At 32.8% G+C, this 15,056-nt stretch overlaps 1 protein-coding gene across 1 annotated transcript; it reads right to left on the bottom strand.

The window, feature by feature from the left end:
- Positions 1–511: 511 nt before the first annotated feature.
- Positions 512–1,510, bottom strand: LOC128667532 (uncharacterized). The gene has a single exon (XM_053737902.1). The coding sequence runs from the start codon at positions 1,508–1,510 to the stop codon at positions 512–514; it is 999 nt and encodes a 332-aa protein (XP_053593877.1).
- Positions 1,511–15,056: the final 13,546 nt, after the last annotated feature.

The raw sequence follows: 15,056 nt of genomic DNA, 5'->3' as shown, positions 1-15,056 counted from the left end.
GGTGTCGGGATCATTATACATTCAACGATGATATCCCCGATAGCTTTGCATATCCATTTAAAAAAGATTGCTCTAACTGCAGTACATTTTCTTAGTTTAAAAACAATATCTATAGTTTATTATGTATTTGAGGTTATGTACGACTAAAATGTATAGTTTTAGGTTAAGAATAAAGACTATAGTTTATGTCAGACTAAAATGTATATTTTAGGTTAAGAAAAATATCTATAGTTTATTATGTATTTAAGGTTATGTAAGACTTAAATGTATATTTTAGGTTATAAGTAATAAAAAACACTATATATCAATATAAAAAAAGTTTATTTATTTATAAATGCAAGTTTATTAATTAATACAGGTTCAATAATTATATTTAATTTATTAATTCTTTGTTTAAATCGTTCGCGATGTCTTGCTGCTTGTTCCCATTCGCCTCTTCTTGCTTGCTCGTGTGCAAATCTCCATACATACATGTAATGTATGGTGGGCGTTGGATTAAATTTAACAGTCTTCATATTAGTTTTCGTACGATGCTGCTTATAGGATTATACTCGACTATGCGATCATGTATAATGACACAATAAGCTGATGTCTGCGCAGGGAATTGATTTGCGGATTCAAATTCCAGACGAATGTCCACTGGTCCAGATTTTATCGATTCGTTTTGTTTCGAGCAATCGATAACGTACAGCGGCGCTTGTTCCAAAAATTTCTTCTTCGTTAGCAGTGGCTCAGGTTCATTGTTGTAGTATGAAATTTGAAAATTTATGTACATGTCGTACAACAGAGCATATTGATTGTTTGCAATGTTGAGGTTTAAATTTCCATAAGGATAACTCTGAGAGATTAAAAATAATTTTATATCTCGGATGTTGCAATGATCAAATACGCTGGCATTTTTAGTTGCGTCATTTTTTCTTGCTGTTTGAAATCCAAGTATCACAAAACGTGGTTTCTCAAGCTGCGTAGAAGTTTTTACTGCCCAAATGTGCTTTGAAGTATTTGGCAATAGAGGATACTCGTACAGCTCCCAAGCACGGAAACTGATTGAGATAGCTGGATCACTTGTGATATAATTCAAAGCTTCAATTTTTTGTTTATCAGCCATAGTTACATATGGTACAATCCACTCGATTTTTTGCAGCGTAATTTTAACAGCTTCAGCATGAGCTCCAGCAGCAGGTGTGGCCACAACGTAGGCATTCAAATCAGCATTTGAACTTATTAATATTAATTCATGCTTTGCATTAATGACAACTTTATGGTAATCTTCAGCAAATCCAAGCAAAAGACTCAGTGTTATAGATACATCAAAGTAGCCATTGTATTTGTGTAATTTGTTAACAGCTTCATCCATAATCCAGCCTGAGTTCTCGAGTGTATTTTGTTGAGCAGGACTCAATAATGTGTATCCTTTCATGAGACTTGTGATGCCAATATTTTTGTTACGATTAATCTCAACACCATTGAGCTCGTAGCGTATTTCTTCAAACATATGACATACTGTCATGTTTACCATGTGAGTAGTTGCACTTACAGCTGTACCATCAGAATTTGTGAATTTTCCGTACACATGCAGTGTACTTTTACTTGGAAGTAGACATAAATCTTGATGTTGAACAGCAATTCTTATTTCATCGCTGTTGTTGAATGTTGATGAAGCATACGGGAGATGAGCATGTGCTTCATAGTGTGCAATCGACTCATCAAAAATGATTTGTCGTTAAATATTTAAGATTTCTGCCGCCATGGTCGTGTACACGTCAAACAACAAAAATAAATTTTTATTTTCTTAATTTTCCACGTAATTTTAGTCCTAGGCTCTGTAAAAACTGAGCGTTCTGATGTGTTAACATCTTGTGAGGTACTCGGCGACTGATGTTGCTCGACCATGTTGCTGTCGTTTTATACCCAGCACCACTTTTTGTCTCATACACGATACCAATTATTTTATAGACTTTATATGCAGTCTTATAGTTATCGTCTCTCCTCCGAAAGAAACCAGTTTTCCGTCTTGATCGACAATTCTTAGTCTGAGATTTTCTATTGCTTGTACGGTGATCGGCAGATAAATGACGTGAGATGGCAATTCAACAATCTTATATCCTGGTGGTACACTTGGAAAAAATTCATGAATAGTGTGAACTTTGTGCTCATTTATATCACCTGATGTGATGTTGCACTCAACCCTCAGAGCATTGAGTTTTAATATCTTCACTGGTAAATCTGATGAGTGAGTTTTATGTGGTGCTAGCTTTCGATTTGCAAATCCCAGTAGTCCACCAATAGAATCTTGAGGTGTAAAATTCACAAATTGATCACACTTAACTTCACTTCGCAATTCATTATTATTGGTTCTTATGCTGATGCTGAGTCTTTGTAATTTCTTTTGAATGTATTTTTCAATGTCAGTGATTTCGAAACTTCCTGTTGGTATTGTCAAGACTCTCTCTTCAACAGTTTCATATTTTCCAGCTTCTATATTTTCACTCATTGTATTATTATTATTATCGTCAGTTACTGAGACATTGTCATCAAACTTTGTAATTACTGCAACATTCCTTTTAGCTCTTTTTTTCTTGACTATTTTTTTCTCATCAACATTATTTTTATCATTTGTGTCGATTTTTTCGATATCAATATTATCCACAGGATAAGAGACATAGAATTTATTAGCACCACCATCAATATTGGGTATTGAATTGAATGTTAATAACTCTACAAGTCCAAGAACATAATTTTTATTTGGTGATAATTCAATTGGAGGGAAATAATTGGCCTCCAACACGGATGTGGATCCTGTCAGTGTTAATGTAAATGACTCAGCCATGACTGATGTGTTGTACACAAAGTCACATCAATTTATAGTTGTCCTGTGAGAAATTTGAGACATAAGTGTCCGCATATAATTGTATCAAAATCCTGATATCTTCTGTGATTATATTTCACGCTACCAACATCGAGATACTCCATAAGATCTTGCGGTGGTTGTAAATTACCAAAACTGTCAAAATAAATAACTTTATTATTATTTTTCTTGTATGCAACCCAATGAGTACCAGGTCCGAATTTATCATCAAGATTAATAATAGCTGATTCGTTTTTTCTCGGACCAGTTTTAGGTAAATCATTCCTCATAAAAACACCGCGAAAGTTTGGAATTTTTAGAGCTTTAGCGTATTTCAGTAAGTCGATGTTTGTAAGTGGTCGATGTGGTAGCTCTACTTGTTTTTTGACTTGCATCCTCTGCCTACTGGATATGGTCTCAAAAATAAACCCATACCACGTCTGTAAGGTCTCAAGTATAAACCTTTACCCATAGATATTTGCTCCATTTTCAAATTATGACGTTTGCTCTCTTCCAATCGATTTTTAGCAGCACTTGCATCATTTACAGCTTTCGCTATACCAGCAGCACCCCCAGCCAAAGCTCCTGTTGCACTCAGGCCGGCAAAAAGTGGTATTAAAAATGGTAGTACACCACCAACTTTGGATGGAACCGGTAGAATTCGTGGCAGCCGAATATTTTTTTTCCCACCAGATTTTTTAACAGCCTGACGAGCTCCTTTCAATGCCGTTTTAATTGGATCACTTCCAGGAGTCATGGAATTTTTGGCAGCTGTGACAACTTGTCTTAGAGCTACTTGTTTCTTTACACTAGTGTTTTTCTTGCTAGTCTTCCTCTTGCTAGTCTTTCTCTTGCCAGTTTTTTTCTTAGTAGGCTTTCTCTTTACTAGGCTTTTTTTCTTGCCAGCTGTTCTCTTCTTCAAACCCATTCCGAATCTTTTTTTCATCTTCATGATTTTATTTACACTTCACGCAGCAGCTTTTTCACCAATACCAGCGTCTTTTGCTTGATAACGTTGCCACGCCTTCTCAGCAAGTATTTGATCAGCCTCGTGACGTGCTGCCAAATTTTCGCGATTAAACGAGTATGCGATATCGTGTTCTTTACACGCAACGTCCAGAGGATTAATTCCGGGATCACCACGAGCTAATCTTTTGGCTAGCTTTGTACCTCGTCCACAGTTCTGGTATCCAGGTATGTGTAGTTCAACTGGTAGCTTATTAATTAGACTGTTTATAAAACCTTTACCGCTGGTCTTTACACATGTGCTCTCCATAGTAGCAGCATTATGACTGACTTAAAATGATATAAAACCTGGTACTTATAGCTCGCTGAGTGAGTTGTTGTTGTGATCGCAAACTGGCAACATGGAGTTTAAAAGTCAAGCGGCCAAGTTACCAGTAATAAATTTTGATCGAATTGTTCAAGGTACCGGAGTGAAAAAAGTTAAGAGACACGGCGCTTTATTGCCAAACAGTGTACGCGCTATATTTTGTGGTCCATCAAATTGTGGAAAAACAAATGCTCTACTCTCACTCATCATACACCCCAATGGCTTGAGATTTGATAATATTTATCTCTACTCAAAATCTCTGAACCAACCGAAATATAAATTTTCAGAATCACTACTTAAACCAATTGAAGGTATTGAATTTTTTACATTCAACGAGCACGAAAAAGTACTGAAACCTGAAGATGCAAAACCAAACTCATTGATGATATTTGATGATGTCGCTTGTGAAAAACAAGATCATATCAGAGCATACTTTTGTATGGGTCGACATAAAGATATTGACAGTTTTTATCTCTGTCAGACTTATACACGTATTCCTAAGCATTTGATACGCGACAATGCAAATTTTATAGTTCTCTTTCGACAAGATGGAATGAACTTGAAGCATGTGTATGATGATCATGTAAATACTGACATGTCATACAATTTATTCAAAGATTTGTGTTCAGCATGTTGGAATGATGTTGATGGTAAATATGGTTTTGTCGTCATTGACAAAGACAGTGAACTAAATAGTGGTAGATATAGAAAAGGATTTGACTGTTTTATTAGTATAAATTAAGTTGTACTTGATAAATAGTCATCAGAGATTAAGTGAACTTTAACCCATCAACATGAAGACCGAGGAGCTTTCAAAGCAGAGAGATGTCTTACATCAGATATCCCAGGCTAGTGATGCTATCTGACGAAAGCACAGAATGCTCAAGTTGGGTAAAGACACAGCTGAGAAGGTAATGGGTGAAATGTTTAAGCCTATTGTTACACCTCTGCAGAGTCTAGTCAAGTCGTCTAAGCATAAAATTAAACAAGAAATCAAGCAAGAAGTCAAAGAAGAATTTAAAGATGATAATTCAACGGTGAATAATGCTACAGAATTTGATGATGCTAGTAATTATAATAGTATTATTTCTGAAGATAGAAGTGGAACTCTGGAAGAAACAAAAGTATTTCCTGCTGCATCGAGTACTCCTTCTAAGCCAGTGAGTGGTGAAATAAAATCATATTTAGCTAAAGTGTACAGAAGAAGTAAAGATATTGATATGAGATATGGTATTCGTCGACGTTTTAATGATTTTTATATTGGTGATTCTGAAATAACTTTTGACGATAATGAGATTAGAATAAAAAATAAAAATTACTCTGTTACTCCTGGTTTATTGGAATTATTATTTAAAAAATCGCCGGATGATTCAAAAGTCACGCAGAATGATAAAAATAAATATCTCGATATTATTAAAATGACAAATACTCATAGAAAAAATTATAAACCAGATGGTAGTTTTTATGAAGACTTGACAATCAAGTATAATAATTATATTGCCGATTTTCTCGATAAAAATGCGAACTTATCAAGAGGTAAAGGATTACCGAATTTTATGGTTGCGAAAAAGAAAAAATCACGTATGGATTATGTCTACCGGGATGATCCAAATGAACTAGTTGACCGTCTGCGTTTACTCATGGCATCTCCAGCAGCTGGAAATCCAAGTCACAACAATGAAATCATATCAATTATCGAAGAGCTACGAGAAGCGTGGATTATTTATTAGCATCTGCTGTGTCAAATCTATGCCATTTATTTGCTGACTGTTGAAGTGAAAAGAGCAAAAAAAAACGAGTATCGATATATTTGGACGTTCACTACCAACTGGTGCTGTAATCAGTGGACCGCCAGGACCACCTGGACGAGGATTTCAAGTAACTGTTGACGGACAGTATGATGTTGAGCGCAAGAGACTGTGTCATGTTGGCAAACCTGCTGAAGATAGCGATGCAGCAACTGTAAAATTTACACGTGATCTTGTATATCACGAGCTGTCTTTAATGTATGATAGTATAAGGAATGAACAGTCTGAGATCATTTCACATTTACACTCTCAAGTGGTAACACTCGACTCTGCTGTAAAGCTATTAAAAAAAGAAAATCAAGAACTAAAAGTTAAAATAAAACGTATAAAGTTACAAAAAGACTTAATCAGTAGAAATACACAGCGAATAAACGAATTGGAAGCTAGAATTTTTGTTAACAATGGAGGACAAAAAATCAGTAATAACGTATGAGTTGCACAGACCAGCACGCAGAAATTATCAACGTCGTCTTGTTGACATACGAGCACTTGATGAAACTTGGCAAGCTGACTTAGTTGAAATGATTCCTTACGCAACAGTAAACAAAGGAAATAAATATCTGCTAACTGTCATAGATATTTTTTCAAAGTATGCTTGGGCTGTACCGATTAAGAGTAAAAGTGGCAGTGACGTCACCAGTGCAATGAAATCTATATTTCAACTAGGTCGTGTTCCAAAAAATCTGCACGTTGACCAAGGCAAAGAATTTTATAATAAAGAATTTCAAGAACTCATGCAATGTAAAAACATCAATATGTACTCGACATTCAGCAACTTGAAGGCATCCATATGTGAACGATTTAATAGGACACTTAAAAATAAAATGTGGCGTGAATTCTCTGCACGTGGTACTTATAAATGGATTGATATACTAGAAGACTTATTGGATACTTACAATAATACCAAACATCGGACAATTAAAATGAAACCTGCTGATGTAACTGTTGCTAATGAAAAAGAACTGCTGGAAAGAATATACAAACCTCTTCAAGCTCAGCAACAAGCACGAAAAAATAAATTCAAAGTCGGAGACAAAGTTCGAATCAGCAAGTACAAACATGTGTTTGAGTAAGGTTACACACCCAACTGGACGACTGAAATTTTTACAATTAAGACAGTACAGAAAACAAATCCAACAACGTATAAGCTTGTAGACTATCAGGATAAGCCAATTAAAGGTGGATTTTATGCAGAAGTATTCAGCAAAGTCAAATATCCAGATGTATATCTAGTGGAGAAAATTATAAAAAAACGCGGAAATAAATTGTACGTAAAGTGGCTTGGCTTCGATAGCTCCCACAACAGCTGGATTGAAAAATCTGATCTGTAAATAAACTTTTAAAAATACACTTATATCTATAAAATAAAAAAACAATTTTTTTCATTTGTATATAAATGTTTTATTCATTTTATTTACACACACATATCCTTAAAACTAATTTTTACATACTTTTTTTATATACTTAAAAAAACTAATTTTTTTTTTACATACTTTTTTTTTTTTTTTTTTTTTTACAAAAGTTTTCTTTTTTTAATAGCTATAACATTTTCATCGTTATCATCATTTGATTTGAATCCCCATGGCAATGTGTCAGTTGAGTTGTCCAAAAGTTGTCGTTTATCATCTGTCCAGCTTAAGGCAATTTTGTACTGTGCTACTGTCGTCACGTTGTGTTTGGAACTTTCAATTAAGTACTGTTTTTTTGTCAAGTTAATGTGATCGTGAAGACATCTATCGAAATCATCAAACGTGATAGTTCGCAACGTTGGACCTTTGATCCCCTTTGTTCGTTTTTTCGTTTCATCATCATTTAAAATTTTGTATGCATATAGCTTGGCCCTTAGTCCGTTGAAATGAGTCATAATTTTGGCATTATTCTCATCTTTCATCAGACCTGGGACCTTCTTGTTGGCAAGCGGCATATTGGACGAGTTTTGAGGCGGGTAGTCCGACGTATCAAATTTTGAAATATCACGTTTCATGATTTCGTAGATGTCTGGTACTGTGAAGTGGTAAATTAAACTGTCAGTGTCCGTGTACATCAACTTAGATTGTTGGTTTGTGAAGTTCTATTTGACATAGTTATAGTGGAAATCATAGATAAATATTTTTGATAAATCTAAAATCGCGAACCCAGTGTAAATAGGTTTGTCAAAATATACCTGGGTTGTTTCCATTTCCACTATAACCATGTCTTTGTCAAAGATAGTAAGACTATGGAAGTTAGGTTTGCTAATGAAGTCTGATGCACCGTATCGACCAGACCATCTAGTAACTAATTTAACATCTTTGTGTTTCCTAACATTTTCCATAGTCTTACCGAAGACTGCGTTATTCATGAGTTTGAAAAAATTCTTCTCAAACTCATTTTGGGCAGCCTTCCTACAGTCTGTATTCTTGTCGATGTATGTCTTTAGCCATGGGGATTGCTCAAATTTGAGTACGCGATGAATTTTTTTCAACTGCATTCCTAAATCTAAACATTGTTTTAAATTTTCACAATGAATTATATATTTATTCTTATCATACAGTGTTGTACATAATTTAGTAGACTTGCTACCCGGTGGTAAAAAGTGCTCAGGGCACAATGGTAAATCTTTGTGTAGCTCATGTAGCTCTTGTGGATAGTGCAAGTCTACTTCTAAAATATATCCTACAGTGTCATTGGTATTTACGAAGTTATTTACATTAATTAAATCATTTTCATCTACCCACTCAAATGAGCCTTTAGGTAGTGGCATACTCATTGCCGCGCCATACAAATTATTGACGTCAAAATACATCAAGTATGACTCGGATTTTTTAACGTCAAATTCATCACCCATGTACCGATTGTTGGCCTTCGCATACCTATTAGTACACTGAGACACTCCACCTCGTATACCTTTCTCGATGAAAAGTACCATTTCGGGGTCAGTCAATAGTTCTAGTTCCACATTTGTGTATTTCAGCATTGCATCAAAAGCTAATCCGGGTGCTGTATAATAGTGCAGCGGGTCTAAGTTATAATTATTTAAACAACTTTGTCTGAAATTTTCAAATACATCGGCCAAGAGTAGTACATCAGTCTTGAGATATAGATCAGAGTACTCGCCTAATGTACTGATGTTAAATTTATTCCAGACAAGTTGAGCAAATGCATAATTATCGTCAGTTATACCAGTATTGGATAATTTTGAAAAAAATGAGTTTTGATCGGGCAACTGTTTGTCATTAAGCTTATCAATGTTTGTAATGTATTCATACGGGAATACACCTTTGCGAGTAACTAATTGAAATTTTTCCGGATCTGGGTAATGAAGTTTGGTGATTTGTTTATTGTCATCATCAAGATAAGATGCTAATTTTTCTAAACTTGATGCCATGAATCTAAATGAATCTATAAAGCGTAAAGATACGGATATATTATTAATGGACTTTGTAAATGAGATATATCGCTCTTTATTAATTGGCAATAATGTAACTTTACCTTCAAAAACTGTTGCTAATGATTTAATTAAAAAATGAGAATCATACCCAGATAAATTGTGAAATACTACCGGTATTACATGAGATTTCGGATAATTTAAATTGCATGAAATGTGTGCAGGTCCGCGATAGTTACCCGTAAAATGGCAATGATCATAGCATTTCTCTTTATCAGAGGCTATTGTTTTTTCGCAAATATGACAAACAGTTGACCGATCATGACTCTTTTGTTGTTGTTTGTCAAGTGGTTTCATAGGTATAGGATTTTTTAAATACTGCTCAACTTCAAGTGCAAAATTTCCAAGTTCATTGACAAACCACTTTACACACTCAGATGATCGATTAATTTCAAATTTTGACAAATTATTGTCATAATTACAGTGACGATAAAATGCAATGCTGTGTGGAACATGTTTTTGAATTTCATCATCATCCCCTTGAGGCTCTAGTGTACACTCTAAGTCTGCGTAGACAACAAATGGTACCGGATCTTTATTACGATAATTTTTAAATTTTAATATTTTGTTTTCATTAATAGGAAATTTCATACGGACTTTATTTAATTTGAAACAGTCATCATTGTGACTATTGAAAGATGTTTCTGTTTTAAAGTGATTTAAACATCTAACGCAGAAATATAATTTACAATGCGCCTTAGAAATTTGATTTTTAACTAATCGCGATAGATTTTTAATTAAGGCAAAATGATAAACAGGCTTATAATTTTTATAATCATTTTCATTAGACATATTTAAATTTACGTTTGCCTGCACCATTAGAAGATGAATTTTCCTTACATCAGACTTACAATTTTCACTTAAATATAATGGTATTATAGTACTTTTTTCATCCCCGAAACCGTTAAATTCTGACTCAATACCGTATACATTAATTGACAAATTATTTAAATTTTCAAATTTCGGAATATCTTTGGGGGTGATTGGAAAATCAATACCTTCATACTTGAGTACGCTGCTGTAATGAGGGTACGATGTTGTCCTCTCCGGATGTCCGGTGTGAGCTTTGTGTGTTGCCGCCACAACACACCAGAAAAAGCAGTACTCGTCGTGGTTCTTGATGTTTAAGACTGCACGTTTGAGTTGAATGTCCCTGGGTAGTCTGACAAAAGTAGATGCTCCAGCTTGTAGAGGTGTATATCTGGACATCGTGATAACCAAGCTATGGATCTCAAGTAATCTCCACCCCGAGTCCTTTTGATTGAACTCTTCAACCTTTTTTAATAGGTTCTCGTTGACATGGTCAGCATACCAATCAGCGAGAGATGTTGTGGGTGTAATTTCCCGACTTGTAGTGTTGAATGATTTAGTTTCATCAACGACGTCATTAATTTTTTCATTTCGAAATTTACATACAAGTTCGACGTTGATTTTCACCCCAGCAACATCACCCAACATTTCTTGGATTTTTTCGAAAACTAATTCTCGAGAATCATTCAAAAATTCTCTCAAGTCTGTGTGAGCCAGATTTGTGACACATCGAGTTCGAATGTTGTTCGAGAAAGCGTTATCGAGATCTTGCCATTTGATGAGTCGATGACGCATTCTCAAATCACCACCTATAGCCAGGCCGCTGAGTTGAGCAAATTTATCGCCATACCAGCACAAAAGCACTATACTTGCTTGAACGCTTCTCTTAATTTGAACACTCGATTGTGGATCTGCCAAAATAGTCTTGAAATATTCAATTGTCTCAACACACACCTGATAGCACCTCTGACAATGTTCTTCATTCACTGACTCTAACTGTAAATCATTGTATGATTGTGCAACAGAATTCACCAAACCGTGAAGTGCATCAACTAATCGCGCCATTTTTCAAATAATGTTTTTATCAATTGTTCACAGAAAAAAAATGTGTCTTTTGCACTAAAAACTATTAATGAGTGTCAGTTGCACAAAAATTAAAAACTAATAAGTGTCAGTTGCACAAAAAATTAAAAACTAATAAGTGTCAATTGCACAAAAAATTAAAAACTAATAAGTGTCAGTTGCACAAAAAATTAAAAACTAATAAGTGTCAATTGCACAAAAAATTAAAAACTAATAAGTGTCAGTTGCACAAAAATTAAAACTTATAAGTGTCAGTTGCACAAAATTAAAACTAATAAGTGTCAGTTGCACTAAAAATAATGCCTATGCACTTTACTTAAACTAAAAATTGTTTATAATTTTTTGTAAAAAAAATTATTTAAAAAACCGTAGAGAACTTTACAGAGAACTTCACAAAAACTTTAACACAGTAAATGTCAGAGAATATTTGAGCAGAGATTCGTACTTCATTCAGAGACTCGTACTTCTTTCTTGTGGAGTATGGTCTCACGCACCTCTTTTTATAGGTGGGAAACGGCTCATCAACTGCGCAGTAGAAAGTTCCAGAACAACCTGTGACGTCATAAATGACGCCGTAAAAAATAGATGTCGCCCCAAAAGTGCCAACATCACCAAACAAAAAGTAGTGAAATCCCTTAGAATAACGTGTCAACATAACCTAAAACGCTAGATGGCGCGACAAATGGTATGACGTCATCTGCTGCGCAGTTATAAAATCAAACAAAGAAAACAAGTTTTTTCCTGCACATGGATGAGTCATCAGTCTAAAAATAGATCTTCTCGAACTTTCTACTGCGCAGTTATAAAATCAAACAAAGAAAACACGTTTTTTCCTGCACATGGATGAGTCATCAGTCTAAAAATAGATCTTCTCGAACTTTCTACTGCGCAGTTATAAAATCAAACAAAGAAAACATGTTTTTTCCTGCAGACGAATGAGTCATCAGTCTAAAAATAAATTTTCTGGAACTTTCTACTGCGCAGTCTTAAAATTAACCAATGAAATTAAAATATAATTAATTTAAAAAAAGTGTGGTGGGGGATAATAACAAATAGCTGTGCTGAATTTTTTAATTATTTAGTGATTCATTGTCTGTTGTCGAGATATGAGCTATCAAAATGGAAATCATAATAAATGTGCAAGGATTTAAAGGCTCACACAATCAGTTTATTGTAAAAGAACTTGCTTCAATTACAGTCCAACATAAAATTGATGGTGTTGAAGAAATGTCATGTACGTTATTTAAACCACCTTGTGATTGGACATTATTATCAAATCTGTGTCAACGCTTAAATACCTGGGTAACATATAATCATCATGGAATCACCTGGGATGCTGGAAAAACGCAATATTTAAAGCTAAAAGAAACAATTGAACATGTCACTTATAATTACAAATATATTCATGTAAAAGGTTTTGAGAAAAAATTATGGATCCAAGATTTAATTGGAAGCGAAAAAATTGTAATTGATTTAGATGATTTTAAAGTTCCTGCGTTGAAAAATATAAAATTATTGAACAATAATTTTTGTGAATATCACTGTAAATTGAACAACAACAATAATTACTTGTGTGCTCTGGAAAATGTAATAATTTTAAAAAATTGGATTTTTAAGTAATTAATAAAATTGAACTTGATGTTATTCTATTTTTTCTCTATTTTTTTCCCCCTTTTCTTTTTAAAGATGTTACGTAATTGTTTACATTTTTATAACCTAGGAACTAGTTTAACTTTTTATAATTAATTATTATTATTTTAATGGAATTATCAAATAATTTACATGCATTGTGGTAGTCAAAACTGATGATAAGTTGACATCTACCCACTAAAATAAATAGTTGTCACATTTTAATGACAACAAGTTGATTGAATTTACCGCCACCATTAACGATCCGATGTATCAATTGTAAATTCCCCGCGTTTGAAAAAATAATGACTTGCCTCTTTTTTTTTGGAAATGTAAAATTGGTATTTAAGAAATAATTAATAAAATTAAATTTGATGCAACTCAAGTTTTCTTCTAACAATTATTATTTTTAAAAGATATTAAGTAATTGTTTACATTTTTATAACCTAGAAAATAGTTCAACTTTTTATAATTAATTATTATTATTATTTTAATTGAATTATCAAATGATTTACATGCATTCTGGTAGTCAAAACTGATGATAAGTTGTCATCAACCTAATGCCCCCACCATGCTGAATGTAATAAGTTGATGACAATTTAACGTCAACTTACGGTCAAGTTTCAGTCATTTATGCCAACTTGCTGACTACCAGAGTATATTTTTTACGAATTTTGATTGTACCACAACTAATGAATAGATACATTGATTATTACTTTAGTGTTTTGTCTTTTAAAAAACAGGTAATTATAATTTATATTTTAATTCATTTAAATGAATATCGATGTGTTTCAAGGAATATCAATGAATTTCAAACGGCTGGGATTTTATAGCCGATAATTCAAAGACAATGTTGGTGACATTTTTTACTCATAGATGGCGTTATTCTATTTGGTCTAAACTTACGCGCGCAAATTTTCTTTTAATATAAAATTTATTTATTTGTAATTAATTTATGAATAAAAAAATAATGATTACGATCATACACTATGATTTTAATTAATATTTTCATATTATTTTTGTAAAACGTCGTTTAAATCAATTTCTTTGAAAATGTAAACAAACCAGCGTGGGTTTGTTACCCACGTGCTCATAGTGACCAACAATAAACGATATGCAAATTTCTGTGATTGGTCAAGAAAAATCGAATTTTTTTCGATTGGCCTTTTAATTTTTTTTTTTGTCTTACATAGAAGATTTTAGAAAAGTGGTGGGGTAGTTTCTTGTAAAAACTTGTCACGATAGACAAAGGGTGCTAAGTGCGCAGATAAAAAAGTGAAAGTTTTTTTCTGGGTGAAAAAATTTTAAATTGTTAACCATAAATCGATTAAATAATAAAAAATTGTAAGTAATAAACAAATTATTTTTATAATCGATTTAAAAATCTTTTTCTTCTAAATAATTAATCATTAAATACATAATAAATAAGTTCTTCTAGTCTGTTTTTTAAAAATTTTATTTACATAATTTGAAAAAACTTATTCATGAAAAATTTAATGATTAATATAAAAAATTAATTATTTGGATTTTTAGACATAATTAATTATTTGAAACAACAGATTAAAAAAAAATAACTTATTTATTAAGCATTCAATTATTAATGTAAAATAAGTTATTAACAAAACCTTTTTCTATACGATTAATTTTTTACACATTTTAATTGAGTGTCTAACAAATAAGTACAAAAAAATTTTAATTTATAGAAACTTATTTAATAATTGAATGCTTTAATGAAAAAAGTTTTTTTTAATCTGTTTTTCCAAAATTTGCATTTGTCTACATAATTAATTTTTTATTTACATAATCAGTGAAAAACATATTTATATAGTATTAAATGATTAATATAACGTAAGTTTTAAAAAAATTTTTTTTTACACATTTAATTGTGTGTGTGTGTGTGTGTGTGTGTGTGTGTGTGTGTGTCTAAGAAGTTGTAAGGAGAAAATCCATTTTTTTTTAAACGTATATTATATTAATAATTAAATACGTTATGAATTCGTTCTTAGGTGCAACTAAATACATGATAAAAAAATAACCGAATTGTTTTTTTATTGCAGGGAATAATGAATCGTGATTTGAATCATGAATTATCATTCATCGACAGTAGACTCTATTTAA

Source organism: Microplitis demolitor, chromosome 4, assembly GCF_026212275.2.
Source record: "Microplitis demolitor isolate Queensland-Clemson2020A chromosome 4, iyMicDemo2.1a, whole genome shotgun sequence".
Classification (NCBI taxonomy): domain Eukaryota; kingdom Metazoa; phylum Arthropoda; class Insecta; order Hymenoptera; family Braconidae; genus Microplitis; species Microplitis demolitor.
The sequence above is the reverse complement of the archived record's forward strand: the minus strand, read 5'-3'. Positions and strand labels throughout refer to the sequence as shown.

What these genes read in the sequence shown, in the direction of transcription:
- LOC128667532 (XM_053737902.1), bottom strand. Translation starts at nt 1,510, where the DNA reads ATGACAGTATGTCATATGTTTGAAGAAATACGCTACGAGCTCAATGGT.